Raw genomic sequence first — 21,520 nt, 5'->3', positions numbered from 1 at the left:
TTTCTTATTTCCTGAGGTAAAGGGAGAAAATACTTTAATTAAAGCAGGAGTTAAAAGACACCTGCTTATTAAAACCATTGTGTGAGCTTTTTAAATTTTGTGCAATACTCTAAAATCTTCAAGGAAAAGGTTACTGTTAAAGAACTAAGTACTGCTTTCAGCTGGCTTGCCAACTTGCATCTTTAGATGTTGATGCAGTAGCAGTTTGAATTTATAAAATGCATTTTCAGTAGAGGAGACATTCTGCACTCTTAGATACAGGGCTGCCCGTGCTGGTTTACAGTCGTCATGCCAGTAGCTCATTGCTGTTCTGAGGACTAAAGCTACGTGCTTAGAAAAATGTTCACTTGGCTCAGCAAATCTGTCTGTTTAGCAGAGATTCAGAGAATCTGATGTTCTCCTTTCTGTTTTTGAATCTATGCTAATCATGACTGCCCTCTTAAAATCTGCAGGACTAGCTTAAAACAACTTCTTGTTCCCTGATTTTCTGTGGCATATCAGCTACAGTGGAGCACTAACACTGGTGAGCAAAAAAAATTATTGTTTAATATCATGAGATACAAGTTTTTTGTATAATGTATATTTATTTTGTATGTTGTGTGTATATAAATAGTATATGTATTGTATATATAAAATATTATATATTTTATATATAAATACAAGGTTATTGCATTTTGGAAATGTGACTCCTGAGCTGCACTGCAGCATTTTTTATTACAGCGAGTTAAGTGAAAGCACTGGAACTAGTAAGTTTTCAGTCTTACATGTGAAAGTCTTTTTTTCAGTTTAGCTTTACCTTAATTTCCTTATGCACTTTCTTTGTTTGATAGAGGTCAATACACCCACATAAGTCTACAAACAATCGACAAAGTGATGAACTGATGAAGGCACTTCTCTCGAAGGCTGGGAAGGGAGGGATTGGTAACACCAAGACACACCGACACCAACAGGTTTATGAAGCCAGATAAATCTGTAATTAGTGAAACATGAAACTTTATGCTTAACAACTGTAGGGTTTTTTTAGTAGACTAGTAGACTTTTGTTGAAAATAAGTGGTTTAGATTTGTGTGCTTGGTTTCATTGGGGAGGGAAGAGTTGGCAGAGTGTCTGGGTGATTAAGACTTTTGCTGTGTGAATAATAGGTAGCAGAGGTAACAGCTTGATAAAGGTGGGGTTAAAATTTTCCTTAAGCTGTATACTGGCCTCTTAAATACTAAAATATTACTTACGTTGTACTCACGGTAAGCTTCCCTTTGATGTATCCGGCAGAAGACTTAGACTTAACCCTGTCTTTGTGACTTGCCGCCTCGCGAAGTTGAGCGGGCTCACGACCGAACACTGCCGAGGGCTCGGGCAGGCCGTGAGAAAAACATCGTGTTTTGGTTTGTGCCTGCACGTCTGTCTCAACACTTCTTTCTGTAAAGCTGCAATTGCAAAAATAAGATTGTCTGAATAAATACTACCAATTGCTTTTCTTCTTTGTTGTGTTGTAATGACATGAACCTAAATAATTCCTTCTCCCTTCAAGAATCAGCCACCCTGATGTTGAAAAGTCAGTGAGAATCTGAAGCCAACCCCTAGGTGAAAAAGGGAGCGGTTATTTTCTTCACAACTTTAAGTTTCAGTCATACAAATGTAATAGGATCAAAAATCAAGAGAAATTGCAGAAACAGTCATAATGCAAATCCTGAACTTCTGATTTTTATCAAACAAAAAAGTAAAGAAATCTCTAGTTCTTAGTATTCATTAGCATTCCTGAAAGCAGACAAGGAAGGACCCTGTTCTAGATAATTAAATGAGAGCAAAAATGTAATAAACCAACAGTCTTCCATTTGCCATCAGCCAGCACAGGGCTTATCTGTGTTAAAAATTTGGGTTTAATTTTTACGTTGGAGCAACTAAACTCTGATGCAACCTCTCTGTTTGACTTCCCGTGGTTGTGAAAAAGACAGTGCAGTGGTGGAACCTCGGGCTGAATTAAGGCAAAGCACCCTTACTTGTTTTGTGTATAGCCGTACTAGTGTAAAAATCCCTAGGGATGGCTATGCCTCTAAGATTTTATTGCATTATATTAATTTTGTGCAGTAAAGTAGTAATTTCATGGGTGATTTACATTTTGATTATAAAGTAAAAATAAATTACTTGGGGTTTGTTTCTTAGGCATCAAATAACTCAAACCTGAATCTTGCCAGCATAACTGATTAACCTTGTAATAGCATCTTTGAGATATTAATGTACCCACTACCTTACCTTGTGCTTTATCTGACCTTTGTCTGTTGATTTTAGTATCATTTGTGGTTGCTAGTGACGTGTTTTTGTTGTAGACGGTGAGGGATTTTGGCTCCTGTTTATTTCTCTGGTTTATCCCCATTCACACTGTTCTGTCCTCTCAAAGAAATAACTGCATCAAGCAGAAAAAAACCAAAATGATAAACTATAGCCCAGAAGCAGGAGTCATGTCTGCTTGAAGCATTCAGAAAGCATGCTGCGAGCTGCACGTACAGTTACCACTCTAATGTGGATTGACAGTGAAGAAATGAATTGCTTATCCTGAACAAATGCAGAAGAATCTTTTTTTACCCCTTTCCAGCATAATTTACTTCTCTGTAACTTATGTATAGTATTTATATAGGGTAAAGTTTAGCCATTGCATATGCTTGCAGCATTGTATCATCTTGCAAGGCTTGGGTGCTCATGATTCCTATCACTCAACCAGTAGAAAATTAATCCGAAAATAAATTAAAAAAAGATGTGAAGGGCAGAAGAGGATGACTTTGTTGTTCTACTGCATTAAATTGGCTCAGCAGGATCAAGCATATCCTAGAGTAGGAGAGGCAAAAGGCAGAAGGGAAGCGAGGCGGCTGCTGCAAGTCTCTGTGGTGTGGATCGTCGCTCGCCGCTGCCTGCTCTGCGGGTGGCAGACGCCCGCTCATGCCTGCCGTTTTGCTGGGGATCATTGCCCCACGCCAGCAGATAGTGGAGGTGAATGTGTGAAAGTCCTTTGTGTACGTTAGTGTGAAATCTGAGCGCTGAGCAGAGACTGATGATTGAAGGCAGTTGGTGCTAACCTGGCTGGCTTTGCACTGAAAGGATTAGAGCCCTGTGACAGGGGCGGTGAAGTCCTGGTGGTACCCAGGGCTGAGCGGCTGTGAGGGGCAGGTAGCCTGTTCAGCCACTGCAGCTGGGTCTGGAAGAGAATGAACTGCTTGCAGGACACCACATGCTCACGGATATATTACAGTTCTTGGCTGTATGGCCATGACTATAACCTCACTGTATCTGCTGTGCTGCTCACTTCTTCAGGGTCACTTGCGCTTTTTCTGCGTGGGGCTGTGCTGAGCACGTGTTATTCCCATTTGTGCAACCACTTGTCGGTTTAGCTCCCACAGTCTGGAGATACACAGGAGGATGTGGAGTGTAATTCTGCGTGATATCATGCTAGTTTCTTTGTGGGTGTTTTCCTTGAGGCATGACATCTAATTTGGCTTTCAGGGACAGCAAAAGCCTATGTGGTTTCTCTATGAGTGATTTAGTTCAATTTTTGTGCAATTTTACTACAGTATTCTTAGGGTTGAATAGTAGAAGAAAGCAGAAATAGGAATAGAGATCTCTTCTCTTTAGCCATACCTCTCTATCCTCAAAAGTACATGATGAGAAAACCTCCCTCTTCCCAGCATCAAGGAGACAGAGATGTGGAAGATCCCCATCTTGGGCAAGAGGTATGTTTAATTACAGGAGGCAGGGAACAGCTTGCAGTAAGGTTTCATTATGATTATTCGCAACCCAGTGAAGCCTTCTGTGATGTGATGATGGGGCTTGCAACGCATGAGAACCTCTGCAGAACTCATCTCTCCTGCTTTGGCAAGGGGATTGCTGGGTTACAGGTTGCTTCTGTGCAGTGCTGGCCCTGCCTGAGCAGCATGGCAGGCAGCATGCAACAAAAGGCACCTGTGGTATGGCTACACAAGTATGGGCCCCTGATCATTCTGTAGGGTGCAGGGAGAAGGAAACTGGCATTTCTGGAGTGTATCTCCTCTCGCCTTAAGGTCGTCCAATGAACCTCATTTTGAAGTTGTTTGTTTCTGCTCCTCAGCTGTAAAGAGAGTCTAGGGGACTGGTTGATAAAGTAAGCTAGATAAATCCCAGTCTTAAATATTTGTCTGATAAATGTTTTAGGCTTGAAATGTTTCCAACTATTTACAGATATCTTGGTGTCTAATGTAATGCTTTACATTTCACTGCAGGCTATGCTGCTCTACCCATCCATGTGACATAGTATATTTTAAATGTTTAATTTTATGGGTATACTGTAGCTGAAGTAAGCAGCAAATGTTTTTACCACGTACCTAATACATGTGCTGTATCTTATTTTAGATATAGAAATAATTCACTGGTTTTATAAGCAACCATTTTCTTTTGGCATGAATTACTTGGGCGAGCAAGGCATCTAGGATTGCATTTGGAAGGACTGCAGCTTTGTTTATACTACCTCTTTCTGTTTACAGATGTGCCCAGATTTAAGGTATTATAGCTATAGAGAAAGAAAGAGCTAATTGTAATCCCCCAAACCTGATAAGACAACTACCATCTTGTACTGCTGACTTGTAGTAGATATGCTGCAGATCGCTTCATTATGTCTATGTGAGGTTAGCAAATTCTCCTTAGCACCCAGCCTGAAGAGATGGCAAACTATAGAATAAACTTATTAACGTAAGCATTTTTTGTTTGGATGCAATGATTGTAATTTGCTCTCTTGAAGAATTACATTCATGTTACATCCTGCTCTTAGAAGAGCTCATGGCAGTTGCAATTTGTCAAAATTTGCCTTCTTTATGAACTTTGGTTTTGCTGACAAATTAAATTCAAAATTAAAACAAAAAATTGAGTTTACACTCCTTTGCTGCCAGGATCCTTCCCCAAAGATGGTTAGTCTAAGCATCAAGTTCTCAGGAGAGGCTTATATCCTCTTCTTTTATAGGAGGTGTTTTAATGAGCCACCTGAAGGCACAGAGTAAGCAAAATTACTTCCTTTTTTCCATCAGGATTATCACTTCGGGCAAGTGTTTTCAAGAAAACATTAGAACCCTCTTGCTATGTTTACAGTTTGGGAGGAGGGCATCTGCAGGTACTGTTTTTTCTATGTGTAACTTTTATATCCAGTTTCTGTGAAAAGAATAGGGATATTTCTGTGGCATAAAACAAATACATATGTATATGCCAGTAGATAGAACTGCTTTAATCAAATAATGTGTGCCCCATAGCAACCGTAATTTGGCAGCAAAGAGCACTGAAAGTAGAACTAGCTGAATTGATTTTCAAGATAAATAGCTGAGATTAAGGGACATAGCAAAGGAATTTATTTTATTTATTTGCTTACTGTAAATTATGGTGATTTAAATGGTAATAATTATTGAAAAGAACTATTTGAAGAACACACCAGCCTCTGCCTGGAGTATTTTCCGTATTGAGCATGAGATACCATGGCTATGCATACCTGTGGTCCTTGTCCTGCAGGTCTCCATCTGACCTGCATTTCTCATGCTAAGGTTCCCTGTGCATGTCTGGGGATAGAGCTGAATTATGTCCTTTGCCTGGGAAACCAGGCAGTGCTCATAGGTCTCAATGTCAAAACCCTTTTTGTCATCCAAGGGTGACTGTGTTCTGTTCTTTCTGGAAGTGCTATCCCTTTCCCTGGTGCAGAGGGGAAGAGTGTGAAGATTTCAGCGCTCGGGGGGATCCTGAGTGGGACCCTGAGCTCTCAGCCACAGAGTCTGGTTTTGTGGCTGCACCTGTTTACCTGACACTTAATAATAATACTGTTAATCATAACACTGCCTTTGAGATCCAGCACCACGGGGTGATGTTCGCTTGTTACAATACTGAGAGACAGCAAAACAGCTGGCAAGAATCTTTCTGTGAAGAAAGAAAAAAAGCAAGAACAAAACAAAAAAAGAAGGCAGCGTTCAATACCGAGTCTGTGTTAGATGAGTTTGGGTTGTTTGTTTTTTTAAATCTGCTCACCTGCGGTGTGCTCTGTATGCCTGAGTATGCCTGAGTGAAAAGGTGTAATTGCCCTTTCAGAAAGTGCAGCACGCTTGATACAGCCCAAGCCTAGGCGTGATGGAAGCATGGTAAAGGCTCAGCCTCAGAGAAGTTGATACAAGTAAGAGCAGAGGCAAAGTATTCACTTGAAATTTTACCAGCCGTTCATTCTGCTGCATGAATTACTAATTTTCAACATTCTTTTGCTATGTTTTCTGGTCTGGCATAGACTTTTTTCTTGTCTATGCCTACTCAGATAGTTGCACATATTTTTGCCCTTCATGTGTCCTTGTTACCATTACAGTATTATTAAAATGCAACAGCAATCTCTATGTGGCCGTGTTACCTAAATAGAAGTAAGCCAACCTTGCACATAAGCACATATTTTGTAATGGATGTGTAATTTTACCACAATTTTTAAATTGTTTGATGGCTGTTAGGCCTGGTTTTTGGTAATTTAAGAACTGGAAAATGTAGCTTGGAGAAGTCTGTACAAATGACTGCTAAGTTGCCACAGTTGTGTTCAGTGTGTGTCCTTAAGCCAGATACCCTCTGACAGCACAGAGGAGAAACTCCCTGGATGACTTCAAGAGGCTTTCTAAACTAACATGTTCTCTCCTGATCACATGTAGCTAGGTGTTCAGGGCACCCCGTAAAGGCCACCTACCTTCTGAAATGAAAGGGGGAGGGTTGGGGTTCGGAGGGTTTAGCTGTACCAAGAGCTATTGTGGGTGGTACGTATTTTGCTGCTCTCTGTTGGGCAGGCACACTTGGGTTTATTAGGGTCTTGAATTTTTTCAAAACTTTTTTTTTGTTAACCTTTACAGAGTAGACTTAAATAAAAATGGCAGTCCCAGAACAAGTTTAGAACAAAATAATGTGAAATCTGCTTGCATCTCAAGCCTTTCATGCATTCTGTGGTGAGTTTAAAAAATTAGGGATTTGTAGACTCTTATACGTAGCCATGCAAATATACATTTGTTACTGTCATTACACAATCACTTGTGGTCATGGTCTGTGGCTGCCAAAGGTATTTTACTGAATGCTGTGATGACGGGATGAGCTTGAGACATACTGAAAATGCACATAATGCTTAACTGCTTTTCGCGATCTGCATTTCTGTTGGGCTCTGCCTTTATTGCCATGGAGGCAAAATACAGTGGGATGAACAGACCAGCCCTATCAGATGAGATAGCAGCTCTGCCTATCTGGGTACCCTATCTCCAGGAGCGCATGTTGGTGGGAGAATAGAAGGACTGGGCAAACGCAGACAGATTCTTCTGTGGATTAACCTGCCAGCCTTCAGCAAACTTCAGTTCAAGGACTTCCAAGCGCAGAGGTTGCACTTCTGCACTCAGCAACCTTTCTTTTAAAACGCACTTAAGCAAGTTTTTATGGGAAGGACAGTAAGTTAGATTCACTGCAAAATGAGTGCTGCTGTAGTTGAATCAGGCTTTGAAATGAGATTCTGTAATGCTGTTTGGCGCTATATAGGTGGTTGCCGAAACAGTATCTGAATGATGAAGCTGTGTTTAAATAAGATTCTTCATAAGATTTTCAGCCCACATGTGCATGTAACCACAATGTAGAAAGCAGATACGAATGTTTTGGCAGATACTTAAAGAGGGTGGTGGTGTAGGAATTTTGAGGACAACAATGATAAAGAAGTAATGGAAAGACAAGTGATCTGGAGGTAAGGTTCTCTAAGGAAAAAAACAGTATTCTCTCCCCAAATTTAGGACACCAGTGTTTTTGCTGTGTACGTCAGTATCAGGTGTAAGGCTGTGGAAGGCAAGCTTCCCATGCGTGCCATTTACCTTCTCAGCAATTAGCCGGAGGGACTGCTACCAGCCTTAGCCAAAGGCCGAGGGATCTGACCCTCTACTCTGAGACGGCAGCACTGTTCTCTGGCGGGCGTCCCAGGGGTGCTGGAGATCAACGCGGTCTGCACAATCTCTCTGCCTTTTGACCAGAGACAGTCAGGGTCACAGACGTGAATATTATCTTTGTGACGCTTCAAGCAAGCAAACAGATCTTTTTTTTTTACAGGAATGTTGCATGCAGTCAGTTGAACGTAAAAATGCCGTATCAGATCTTTCAAGAGCTGTTCCCTTGAGGGGATGTTGCGCCAGCTCACCCGCCCTGCCGGGGCAAGGCAAGGCAGGGAAGAGAAGGGAGCACACACGCATGTGCATGCACTTTTGTGTGTATGTGCATGCACATACCAGAGTCATGGAATGGCCTCTTTTCCCTTGATGAGTCCCTTGTGTCTTCCCTCTGATGTAAACTAAGCCAGGGAACTCCTCGTTTTTCCTGTATTGTAGTCCGGGAATCGTGCCCTGGACATTTTTTCAGCTGAGCACATTTACATACAGGAAATCAGCTTCTTCAAACAGTATTTGTACTAGACTGGTTTCAGGTATGCTGCCTTTTTTTTTTTTTGTTAACTGATAAAGAGGAAAATACAGAACACAAGTAACTTAGCTTTAAAAACGGGTGTCAAAATATGTGTTAAAATAAAATATCCTAAATATATTTACTTGCACAATTTCAAGCAAGAATGTGCTAGTATTATTACATTTATCTATGGTTTTCCACATCCTGTTTAGTGATGCAGTTGAGTAAGAGAATCAGTTTTATTTAGGTCCATCTTGAATTGCACGTGAGTATGAGTGTGAACTCTCTCCTCCCTTGCAGAGTGCCAGCTCCTGGAGGAGCAGTGCAGGCAGGGCCCAGCAGGGTGGCTGCGGACCAGGGTGCACTCCTTGGGAAGGGAAGCTAAGAAAAGCCAGCCCTTTGCCTGGCTAAACAAGAAGAGGACACTTTTAAATTAAAAAATCAAAAAAATAAGAAAGCAGGTAGGGTCCTGCCACTAGAAGGGGTTAAAAAAGGAGAATTTCAGCTTACACAGGGATGAGTATCAGCTGAAACAAACATATTTCTTTGGAGTTAGATTGTTTCTTGCCAATAGTACTTCACTAGCAGTGGGAGCAGTCGGGAGGGAAGGCAGGTAGTTTTGCTGGAACCTGATTGTTTTCTCAAAGACTTTTTTTCTTCTGTTTTTGCCTGTGATGGCGTGTGACTCATCTCAAAAACAGGGACCAGTTTGATCCTGTGTATGTAGCGTAAAACCTGGCATATTGTAAAGTGATACTGTATTTGCTGTTATTTTAGTGAAGGTACCTATAGAGCGAAAAGTATAGAAAATTAAAAAAAATGCACGATGATTCCTTTGTAAGAAGTCAGTCAGCAGTCCTCCTTTAGGTTCATATTTCTCAGGTTTTCAAATTTGGCAGCAAAATCCCTGCTTCTGAAACTTGGTGTGCAGCTTCCACACCTGAGAATAGGGATGCCATCCTTTGTTAAACAATACGGGATATATTTAAGCCCCTGATTAGCTTATGGTTGTTCGCTTGGGAAATGTGTAAAGGAGTGGTTTCACCCTGTATTGTATAAACACTTCTCTGTACTGGCTAATTTCACTATTGTTCTTGGAACGTCGTTCTCACTTCAAATTTAAGGGTTTTTTTGCTTTGCCAGGGCCAACTTCTCCATGATGGCACACCTTCTCCCTTCTGTTTCTCTCGTCAGTTTCCTCCAAAATCAGTATGTTTTCACAGGTGTTTTCCCATAACTTCAAATGCTTTGGTTCTGCTCCTTTCGGCAGGGGAGGGCTGGGTGCAATAGTGAGTGAGAGTACCCATACTCCAAAATGCTTCTTTCCCTTGGAAGTGGTTGCTTCTGCAGAGCTCTTTGGCTGAAGTGGGTTGTCTAAGAAGTGGCCCTTCATGTGTGACTGTATGTCACAACCTCACTGATGCCAGGACTTTTCCAAGTTTTTAAAGGTTATTGATGGCCCCCTGTTTTGGTGGGTATGTTTGTATCAGGCTTGTAGTTTTATTATATTTATGATAGTAGTTCAAGCAATGACTCAGGTTGCAATACTGTTTTCTTAGGTCCTCTAGGAAAATACAGATCTCACTTTTGTTCTGAACAAGTTGGGTTTAGGTTTTATTTCTATAATGCTTTGTCGGGTATTTTCTCCCTTCTTTCAACTTGGCTGATAATCAGTTTCAAGGATCTGTATTCCTATGACTGCACAACACAGAATTACGGTGGGTAAACTGGACTTACTCAGTTGGTAGCTGTTGAAGTATTTTAAAGAAACTTAGGAGCAGAGCTGTGTGTACTTTTTTTTTAAATAGTAAGGCTTTCATCTTTCCACTATACCTCTGTAATTTTCTTCCATTTGAAGCAGAAAAGAGAGTTTCCTTCTAGAAATAAATACCCTTTGAAACTGAAAAGTAAACCTAGAACATGGTGAAGCTGTTGAAACCTCTGAAGGCTAATGGGATCACAAAAAAACCAATTCAGGGGTTCATCCATCTCGTTGCATTATGGAGTCTGCTCTGCTGAGTCATCAGTCCTCTTAGATGAATCTGATAAAGAAATTTGTGTATGTAAGAATAGTGTGATACAGTATGAAAATTCTCCCAGATGTGATCTGGTGGCTAATTGTCATTGCAACTGTTCAGTGAAATAAAATAAACCAAAAGTGAAGCAATGACATGGAGACCATCAGTATAAGATTTCAATACTAGAATTAGAAGTTTTTGCTTGTTCTGTACAATTATGTCTTTAAAGTAATGCATAAATGTTAAGATTGTTCTTAGTTAAAAAAAAAAAAAAAGACAACATTAAGGAGAGTGTTGAATTTAAATGTTGTTTCTCAGAGGGTTTTTTCCTTGTTCCAGCTGAGAGCAATGACATAGAATCCATCTACGGTGATTTAATTGAGAAGATATGTACTATTACATTAGAAGCAAAATGAAGCTCTGACAGTAATTCTTGTGAGTGATAACTTAAAAGTACAAACCCTATTGAGGGCTGTTTTACACCCTGAACAGAAAGGTGTTTTGTCTATCACAGAAGAGCAGTGTTTCTGTCGGAGGCTGAGCTACCAGGTTTCCCTTGCCCAGAAAGTTTCACTCAGGCTGCATCTACACCAGGATGTTTCATTAAAAATTTTAAGTTCCCCCTGTGGCCTCTAGCATTGCCATCTTTTCACCAATGGCTGTGGTGAGTGGATTACTGCAGGCAGGTCTTTGCCTAGAACAGAGTTTTGTGGTACCTGTCTTGTCCATACCACCTTTACCTTTGTTACCCATTTATCAATGGTAGCTGCAAATACAGTGAAAAAATAGGTTTTCCTCAGCTCAGTAAGGCTGAAGTGGACCACAGTGCAATCAAACTTGGTCTGCAATGTGGCTAAGGACCTCTGGAGCTCTGCACAGCAGCTCTGTGTGCTAGGGGTCCAGCCACTTCCATCTGCCTGGTGCTGTTCATTGAGACATCCAGGCTGCTGGCCACCTTCTTGCCAGTAGTTTGACCAGCTCAGAGGGAGTCCTCTGCTTTGCTGTTGCACTCTGTGGCACTGAGCAAGCTCTTGCTACCTTTTGTGATCCCTCTTGTGTTACCAGAGAACCCAGAACTGCTTCTCCTTTCAGCTACTCTCCCTGTACTAATGTGCTGATAGCACTGGATTTGCCTGTATAAGAAGTGACCTCACCAGGCCAGACCAGAATTTGGTTTTGCTCCGCGTCCTGGCTAAGAAAAAATAGGAAACGAACAATGTGTTTTAAAATGGAGTACATTTGTCAAAGTTTCTCTGAAACTTGCAGACCTGACTCACGCAACCAAGTACCCTGACTTGTACCTTGGTCAGAAATTCTGGGCTCAAGTTCTTTAACACATGGCCCTCAGCTGCTTGGGTGGATATTGCAGATCTGTTCTGGCCTGAGAAGCATCTTCTCCTGATACATCATGACTGGTGATGCTGTGTAACGGTGGTAGAGTGGCCGCACTCCTTACCTTTCCACCACAGGCAGAGTTGTTGGTGTAATCTGTTGCCTCCAATCTCCATTGTGTCATGGTGCCTACGAAGGAAATAGAGAACTGGACACCTTGTGTATAACAGAATATTATGCAGGTTTCCTTCCTCTTCAATGGCGCACTGTGGTCCTCACAATCCTATGGACAGGGGAGTATGTTCATCCTCCTATAGAGTGCTCTAGAACTAGGGCTGGAGGAAGGATTTGACCTCTCTTACTAGGAAATTGTAGGTAAATGCATAGTGCACATATAAAATGATGGACTCTGGATTGTTAGTATCTGTGAATGTGTTTTTAGTGTTCTGATAGGTTCATTAATGTATCAGCTGATTAGAAGACTGAATAATGATTAGAAGAATATATAGAATGGTAAGACTTAACAGAAATGGAGTCAGAAACATCATGATGTCACTGTAGAAATTAATGGTGTATTTTTATATTGGAATTTCAGTCTCTCAAATCAAAAATATGTAGCAGAAGTGGAAAAAGATCAGAGTGACAAGGAGGGGTATGGAGCAGCTTCCCCATGAGAGATGACTAAGATGACTAGGGCTCCTCACCTTGAAAAAGCAGTGGCTGGGAGAGGATGTGATCAAGGTCTGTATTAGGAAGTGCATCAAGAGGGATGATTGTTCATTGCCTCTTAAAAGCAAGAAGTGGGGGGCAGCAATGTAACCACTAGGTGACAGATCAAAAGAAATAAAAGGAAGTGGTTTCTCACGTGCGTGTAATTAGACTGCAGAAGACTACAGATGCTGCAGGATGTTGTAGATGCTGTAAATGTACAGATGGTCAAAAAGCAGGCACCTAAGTTCCTGGAAGAAACGTCCAGGAACTTGTGTCTGCAAGGACTGTATCCACAAAGATATTATTTCTGCATTAGGAAGTCCTGAAGCTGAAAGTTTTTACGAGTTACTAGAGAGTGTTCTGGAGAGCTTTCACTAGATGCTTGCTTTTACTTTCATGGTCTTCAAACATTTGCTGTTTGCTGCTGTAAGCTAGAGTATGGGGTAGATGGGCCTCTGATCTCACACCAGTATGGCCATTTGTATCTCTAACATTCACCACAAGTTTTAATATGATGTCACTTTGCAGTTTGGTTGCTTCCTTTTTTTTGCCTTTCAGAATCCCTTCAACATATCCCTGGACTTTCTGGTAGCTCCAGCTATCCTCCCTCAGCCACCTCAAGCCCTACGTGCAGTTTAGCACTGGGAGCAGAGAGAAATCATCGTCTGAGTAATGAGCTCGTGGCTAGTCAGACTCAAGTTCATATATGGGGTAAACACACAGATTGGAATTCTTTCATAACATCTTGATTATGAAAAGATAACCATGATATTTATATCTCCCTAGTCACTTGTAACACCCTCATACTGTGTGTGGGGATGTTTTTGTTTTTAAAGCAACTTTCTCATTTAATGCTGTATTGTGTGCAGTTTTTTAAATAATAGAACTTTAAATCTTTTAACAATTATTTTGTGCCCAACTTACATGTTAGGTGTTAAAAAAATCTCAGCATCATAGCTGTACTAGATTTTCAGCAAATGCTCTCAAAAGCATTACCCAACAAGCTCAAGAGATTGTTTTCATGCCAGTTTGCACATAAGCACAGCCTGTGAGTGGAACTTTATGCTTGGCAGTGCCAAAGGTTAAGCTCTGTTGTGATAACTTGTGGTCCAGAATGCTAGAAATTTCAGGTGCTTTCTTCGTAGCTGAAGCATGTGGCTGGAGAGCTCTGAGAAATTTCCCTACTTTCCAGTCTTGGTGAAGCTAGGTATTGCAGTAATTTCCTGGAGGTGGATGAGATTTGCTTTGATATCCATCTGTGCTTTCCTACATCAGAAGACCTGTATATCCTCTTCACTTAGCACACGGTGCACCTCACTGCAGAGGTGAGGGCACTGGGTGTGTGATATAATAGTGCATAATGTTAACCACAAGCTTTTTATAGCAGAGCGCTTCTTAAATGTGAAAATTTCCATGCAACTTTTTTTTGTGCTACAAGGTGTCACATTTCAAAAGGCAGTACTATGGCAAGCCAGTGGTTAGTTTATATGATTCCTTTGAAATTAGTAAAATGATATGGTGATTAAAATGTTGGCTTTGTGTACCATAATTTCTTGCTGGAGTGATTTCTTGTGTTTACAAGTATTTTTGTTGAAAAGTACAATATTATTTTGCAGAAGGAACTTTTGCCTCAATAAAGAAGTGGGGGTTTTTATTACTTGTGTTGTTTTAGTAATTTCCTTAGAGTTTGCTTTTTACTTAAGGTTGAGTGACAAATGCTAACAGACTGGATTATAACAACATATACATTTAATAGCTACGTATTCTTTTTCTTTGTGTGTTGTATTCACGGAATGAGACCTCAGACAAAATATTTTTCCAGTAGAGGAACGAAACAAGTATCTTAACTATTCACAAATCAAATACATCATACTCAAAAGGCAGACATTTTAGACGTGGCTTGAGCAGCATTTTATTGTTACATCTTCTGCAGAGGCGCTATTCTGATGTGTTACAGCTACATTTCTGTGGAAGCCTGACACAGCTGAGAATTGTGTATTTTACATTTATGACTGGACATTGGTCTCAACGGTTAATACTCTTTCTTCATGGAGAAAAGAGTGCAATCAGCCTTCAGAACTTGTCCCACGATAATCTGTTGCTTTGAATAAGATTATTTCAAAGAAAGTGATACTAGCTGATTCTTGGTTTTTTGAGGTGAGGGCAGGGGAAGAAGTTTTGCATTATGAAAGTGTGAGCTTGCAAACACCGTGTTCATACAGATCATTCAAACAATGATAAATGATCCTGATGGAAGTTCACATGTGAGTAGTGAGATTACTCACTCATGGATGAAAATTCTGTGTTTGGGCAATCTCTAGGCATGGCAGAAGGTAAATCTCTTCCAAATGGCTTTTCAGTTTGGGCTGCGTGTTGGGAAGATAGTTATCATGCTTGGGTGGTAGGTGGGCAGGGATCTGTCTGAACTCGTGAAATTTGGGTGTTGGTTTTTTTTTTTTTAATTATTATCATTATTTTGGTGCTTAGGCATTTATTAGACGTGTTACAATTTTTCACAGGTAAATCATTGCAAATGGCACTCAACCCCAAGCGAGAGGCAGCGTGAGCAATTTCCTCCACATTGGACAAAATAAGCAGTTCATAGGAAGTTAGGGATGGGCCCTGTAGGGTGTTCCTGTGGGGGATGACTCCTCACGCTTCTGGGCAGCAGTGTAAGGCTCTGGAATGCTCTTATCCTGCATGTACTACTGTTGTTCTACTTGGTGGGTGTTAAACCTTCTTTACACAGAAATCATTGTTCTGAGGTTTGAAATCAGCCTGTTTCATAATTACAGTGTATGTTGTAGGTCGGTGAAATGTTAAGAGTGTTCAGTTAATGCAATGTACTCTTAAAAAAAAAAATGCTCTAGGCACTTTACACTTTGTAAAAGAGAGGGGGGGGAAAGCACAATAAAATACCCGGGGAGAGCAAACAAAAAAATATGTTCTCTAATTTAAAGTGATCCAGAGTTTTCTTGAGTTCATGAACCAGCACCACCGTTTGATGTCAGCAGAACTGAGCGGAAGCGTGTGGTTTGTGAGCTAGCTGCTGCCATAGAGTCACAGCTTCTGCTGCCTGAGCCCGTGGATGGGCTGCGCGGGGCAGACCGCAGTGCGAACCTGCTGATGGTTCAGCGGCAGGATTAAGTCCCTGCCTCAAGCTGAAACTTCAGCTGCTTTACACTGTGGCGTGCTGTAAATTTCTGCAGTGTTTTGTATCTCAAATGGTGATAGACTATGATTAACAGAGAAGTAGGCAAGGACATCTGCTTCTACTTTGCCAGATAGCCATTTCATCATAGGGGGGAGGAAGAGAAAAAGCAAGCTACATCCTTGGAGAGAGAAGCAAGCTGCTGCTGGAAAAGAAAAAAAATAACATTATTGCCTCATGTTTCTTTAGCATGTGACCAGTTACGGCAATTGCTGATTGTCTACATACCAGGAAAAAAAATGCCCTGTAGTATAAAAAGTTCAGGTCATTACAGACGACCTTTCCTCCAAAGGCAGTTATTAACGAAGTTGATTACTAATCCAACATTTCAGTATACTTTGCTGAGTGATAAGAAAATCAGAGAGTACAAGAGGTGGTGGTGGGTTTTTTAAGTTTATAGTGAACTTTATTTTCTTTCCATTGTCTCTGTGTGATTTGCTGAATGAAATGATGTCTCTCATTCCTTGAAAATAAGCTTTAAAATATAACGAAGCAGATAGAAGAAATTTAAGAGAGGTTACAGAAGACTTGAAATGCCCATTTAACACTTTATCTGTTAAGAGGATGCTACAGAGTGTACTTTCTATCCTCCAGAGTAGGGCTGCCTCTGGCTGTAAAGAATCTGCAGCTGTTCCAGCTGCAGAAGGTTGATGTGACCCATTACGGTGTCTTGGTCACAGGGCCAATACTGCAGGGATTGCTTGGGGAAGTGATTTTTTGTTTCCCCCTAACTGTTCCAGCTTGATAGGCTTTCTTTGTCCTCGTCTGTACCTTTCGAGCAGACAAAAAGAATTAAGGCGTATGTGTGTGTTTCTAACATGGTTGCCTTCGTCGCAAAGAGAACAGTATGAGCAATGTACAATGGCAATGCAGAGTTTTCTGCCATGATGGTGATCAAAATTCCCATCCTGCAGAACTTGTTTGAGCTGAGCAATACTAGGAAGAACTCCTGGAACGGGTCAGAGGCTTCCATTCAATTAATTCATATTATATTAGTAATTCTTTTCTTCATATTGAAGACTATACATATAAAAACTTGGGAAGCATATATATAGATATAATACAATATAATTATTATATATTATATAGGGAGAGTATACATTGTTTTATGTATTATTTATATCTGTACATAAATGTAAAGTATTTCCAATCGTGAGTTTATTACAAACTTTTTTCTTATTTCTTTTATTTCAATTCATTGCTATTTCTATTTATTGCTGGTCCCTTTCATTTCTTGTTGGGAGGAATCTGTCCATTGAGAAATAGGGAAGATTTAAGTAGACTCCTATGATTATTCCTCTGACCTAGCTGAAGAGTTACTGCTAAGTCTGTGGACACCTATGCACATCTAAAACAAATGATTACTTAAGGAGAGTGGTTTTAGTGAACTCATTGCAGGTAAGAAATGGGAAGCTTCTCCTGAAAGTGTATACATGTCCCCTTTATTGCTTGTGGAAATGCCAAGTAGCCATTAATTTATGCCTTACTTATGTAAAAATACGATGGAAACTGAGCTGAGAAAGCTCTTAGTAGTTATAAAAGTACTCGAGGCATGGAATACATAGGCATAGCAAAACCCTGGTACACGTAATTTGGGTATCAGTAAAACCTACCTGCCTCAAAAAAAATAAAATAGCTGATCACATATCTGCACAGGAAAATAAAAATAAAACCATAAACCTCAGAGTTCCTGCGAATGATTTGCTACTAACGTCAGTATTTTTTTAGAGAATGAGATGATTTAGATCAAGCAAACATTCTTCTGACATTAGTGACGTAACAGTCTCGTGTTCAGATAGATTTCCTGTTTACTTTGGGTCTGAACACAGACTTCTGAAAAAAGTAGGTGCTAAAATTTTCATTCCACATCTGCATATGAAGACAGCCCAAACTGTTCTGAGATCTGTAGCAAACTTTATATACGTTTTTGTTCTTTAGAAAAAAGGGGGTAGTGACAGTTTAAAAATCTCATAAGATCAGAGATGTCTTAGTTTGTCTGACCAAACTAATTCCTTGGGTTTAATCCTGTAATGCAGAAAATTACCAGGCAATGTCAATTTGGCAGCCTAGTAAGCTACTGTCATGCTTCTCTTAACTGGGACCTTTGTTAGCAAATTCACCTGGAGTCAAGGGACTCAGTGTCCCATAGGGATGAACTACCTCTCACTTAGATCCAAAAAGCTCACAGATGGCACTAAGGCATCATGGTGAAGTTCAGTACTTAGTTTTATGTTGTAACTTTTCACAAATTTTTATTTCAAATCGTAATTGCTGCAGCTCTTCCTATGCTTTTGAAAATATGAATGCATTAATTTCTGTGTAGCTATCTACTCTCTAGGGAATGAAGGAGTCTGTTTTATAACAGACCATGGTCAAGGTCTTGTATGGACTGAGATCAGAAATAAGTATTTTGAATGGGCTTGTTTTGGTTTGGTTTGGTTTTTAACTTTCATTGGTTGCCTTTTGGCAGACAGTGTCATAGAGGTGAAAACTTGCTTCATCTCCGTAGTAGTTGAGCAGTCTGGAGACTGAAGTCCTGAGGTTACTTCTGAACTCAGGTCAGCTCAGCTTTGCTGCCAAGGCAGGAGGCCTTGTTTTACTCCCAAGCGATAAAAATCTAATAGTAGAAAAACACAGCCTGTAATAAAGTCACTAAGTGAATTTTGTTTCTGTTTTGATGGTCTCTAGAAAATGAGATTGCTGATTGTTTTTGTTAGCTGACTTCATTGGGTTTGTATCCTGTGAGTATAAAAAGCATATTTCTAAGTGTATGACGGTGATACTAGCACATGAAAAAATCCCAACATCGAGACATGCTTTGACATTAAATTATTGCGTATTTAGAGGTTCTGTAACCATTACCTTAATCTGTTAGGCAAGAAATTGCTGCATATGAAGCTGTTTGGGAATTTACATTGGCACTAGAAACCAAAACTGGGTCTTGGAGAGCACTTTTATGGCAGCAGCAAACACACAGGCAAAATAATACACAGCATATCATAGGAAAAACATAAGATTTGGCTTTTAGAAAAAGAGACGAAAAAGAGCGGAAAGAACAGCGTGGTGCTGGCTGCAGTGAGAATGGCTTTGGGTTGGTGGGAAACGCTCACCAGATGTCCTGGTCTGCCAGGGCCAGGCTGGGTCCAGCAGGGCCAGTGTTCTGAATTAGCACAGAACAGGACTGATAACTTTCATCCATGGCTTTTACCTCAGTAGCTGTATGCAAGGGTTCCTGGTGCTCTTGGTTCTGTGCTGACAATGTGGAGACACCGAGAATCATTTGTGTGAAGCCAGATGGGGTTCAGGGGCTCATCAGCTCAGCCCCCTCCCAGGCGTCAGTTGTCCCTGCACACAGTGAAGTTCCACTCGCCCAGGGCTATGCCTGAGGTGGTAGGGCTGACCCAAGCTGAACATGTCCACGGGCAGGGTTGTTTGCAATTTGGGCAACACACCTTTGAGTGTTTTAGTGGTAACTATAGAAAAAATGGGAGAGAAATACAACACAACACACATTTTAAAATAGTGCTTATTGGTAGTTTTACCTTGTAATGGATCTGATGCCACTTAAATTATTTTTTTCCAGGCAAAAACTGCTGCTCAGAAATGCAGATGTTCCTGTTATCATGAATACGTATTTTAGTCAGAAGGTGCTACTTAGTGAACATTCAGAAACAAGAGAGAAGACAAGTGGTTTTACAAAGATGCTTATTAAGAAGAATATTATATCTTTGGCACAGAAGTTCAAACTAGATGACCTTGATGATGAGTTACACCAGGAATCTTCAGATCATCAGGTAAGGTCCATTTGGTTCACAGTTTAGCACGTAGTAAGAAGTCGGTGAGCAGATGTTTGGAAATTGTAACAGAAATTCTAGATTACTGACCTGTTCAGTTTCCCCTTTCATTTAGCCAAGGCTGAATAATATGCTGTGTTTATTTTAATAATATTTTCTTAACGGAGGCTTTTGGCCTATTCAAATGCTGAACTGCTGTGAGGTTATTGTGCTGCAGTCTCACTACTGTGCTAAATTGTATCTTGGTTTTTCATTGATTTTTCTCTTATTCTTTATAGCTGAAGAGCTGAACATTATTTGAAGTAAAAATCTGTTTTCTGCTAACTCAAGATATTATTTTAAATAAACATTCCCTTTTCCCACTCCTATTTTTTAACTCATTTCCTAATCAATCCTATAATTTCTTTCAAGCATCAATTGGTACCACCACCACCCTTTCCCACCCCTTCAATTTGTTTTCTTTCCTGTTTTGGCTTGGTTTATATTAAAACGACTACTAATTGTGCATGTCTAGCTGTGGGTGTACAAGCTGAGGTGTTTAGCTGAAGAGCTGAACATTATTTGAAGTAAAAATCTGTTTTCTGCTAACTCACTCAAGATATTATTTTAAATAAACATTCCCTTTTCCCACTCCTATTTTTTAACTCATTTCCTAATCAATCCTATAATTTCTTTCAAGCATCAATTGGTACCACCACCACCCTTTCCCACCCCTTCAATTTGTTTTCTTTCCTGTTTTGGCTTGGTTTATATTAAAATGACTACTAATTGTGCATGTCTAGCTGTGGGTGTACAAGCTGAGGTGTTTTAAGGGATCTGGTTTTCTGATAGTCTGTGCCAGCATTTTCTGAAAGCAAGGCTCTTGTAAAAGCTTTATATTGGCCAGCCAAAATAATTCTTAATATTTGAGAAGTTTGGCCCTACAAGTTTGATGAACAACACTGAGTGTCAGCATTTTGTATTTGCCTTATATACAATTCCCATTATAGGCCTGGGAATTAAAAAATTACATAACTCAAATCCTAATCTCCTTCCTCGCTTCAGTGCTACCTTGTAAGAAGCTTCTACTATGGTATTCAAAAACCAGAACAATTTACTTGTTCCCCTCATGGTTCCTAAGAAAAAAATTCACTTCATTTAAAACTCAGTAGATAATTTTTATTGCAACCGCTTTGTAGACAAAAGGTAGTGTCCTATCACGATTTTCTTTGAAATACTGCAAATTTTCCTTCTCTACTGGTGAATAATACTTATGGCACAGTCTGTAATACTCTGAAAACCTTTCTTGGCACCTAGCTTTTTATAAAAACAAGTTTCATTGTAGAAATAGAAATTTGATTCATGCTTGGAAAGAGCATGCATATATATATATAAATATATATATAATTTTAGTCTATACTTGCATGCATTTTCTACTAAGATATTTATTTAAAAAATAAAATAAATGAAATTACTTGTTTAGATTAAAGCAATATGTAGCATAATTTTATTCATAAAATTTATTTTGAAAGTTTGGAAGATTTTATTCTTAAAATATGTTTTGGAAGTAGTGGAAGAATAAATTAAGGTTTGTACTTTTGAAGTTTTATACTTTTCATTAATCATCTAATTCTTTTACATTGAAACATTTTACATTGAAATGTGTAAGTCTGAGGACTAACTTTATTGTCCTATAAAAGTAGACAACTGTTCATTTTCAACTTAATCTGAAAGTCCGGAAGCATTCAAGGTGGATTTAACCCCTTTTTTAGAAGAGGAAGGAACAGAACATCAAAGAACTAAAAAATGAAACTCAATTCAAAGGGAAGAATCATAAATACTAATATCAGTTCTGTTTTCCTGCTAGTGTCACCCTCATCGCTCATTAATTGATTTAGCTCAGTCCAGAGCACCAGTTAAATACAGGAGAGCACTCTTCTGAGTGTTCATTAAAAATCCACAATAAATGCTGGCCATTAGTCTGTAAGTTAGTTTACGTGCTGTAAGTATTTTGAAAGTGATTTTGCACTTCTTGC

At 39.8% G+C, this 21,520-nt stretch overlaps 1 protein-coding gene across 4 annotated transcripts in view; it reads left to right on the top strand.

The window, feature by feature from the left end:
- Positions 1-21,520, top strand: part of SPIDR (scaffold protein involved in DNA repair) — a 209,819-nt gene that overhangs the window by 115,973 nt on the left and 72,326 nt on the right. For all 4 annotated transcript variants that reach the window (XM_055799070.1, XM_055799069.1, XM_055799071.1 and 1 more), the window contains exon 9: positions 19,295-19,505. In XM_055799070.1, coding sequence (XP_055655045.1) covers positions 19,295-19,505 — 211 coding nt within the window. The remainder of the gene's footprint in view (positions 1-19,294; positions 19,506-21,520) is intronic.

The sequence above is a fragment of the Falco peregrinus genome, chromosome 3 (genome assembly GCF_023634155.1).
Source record: "Falco peregrinus isolate bFalPer1 chromosome 3, bFalPer1.pri, whole genome shotgun sequence".
NCBI lineage: Eukaryota > Metazoa > Chordata > Aves > Falconiformes > Falconidae > Falco > Falco peregrinus.
The sequence above is the reverse complement of the archived record's forward strand: the minus strand, read 5'-3'. Positions and strand labels throughout refer to the sequence as shown.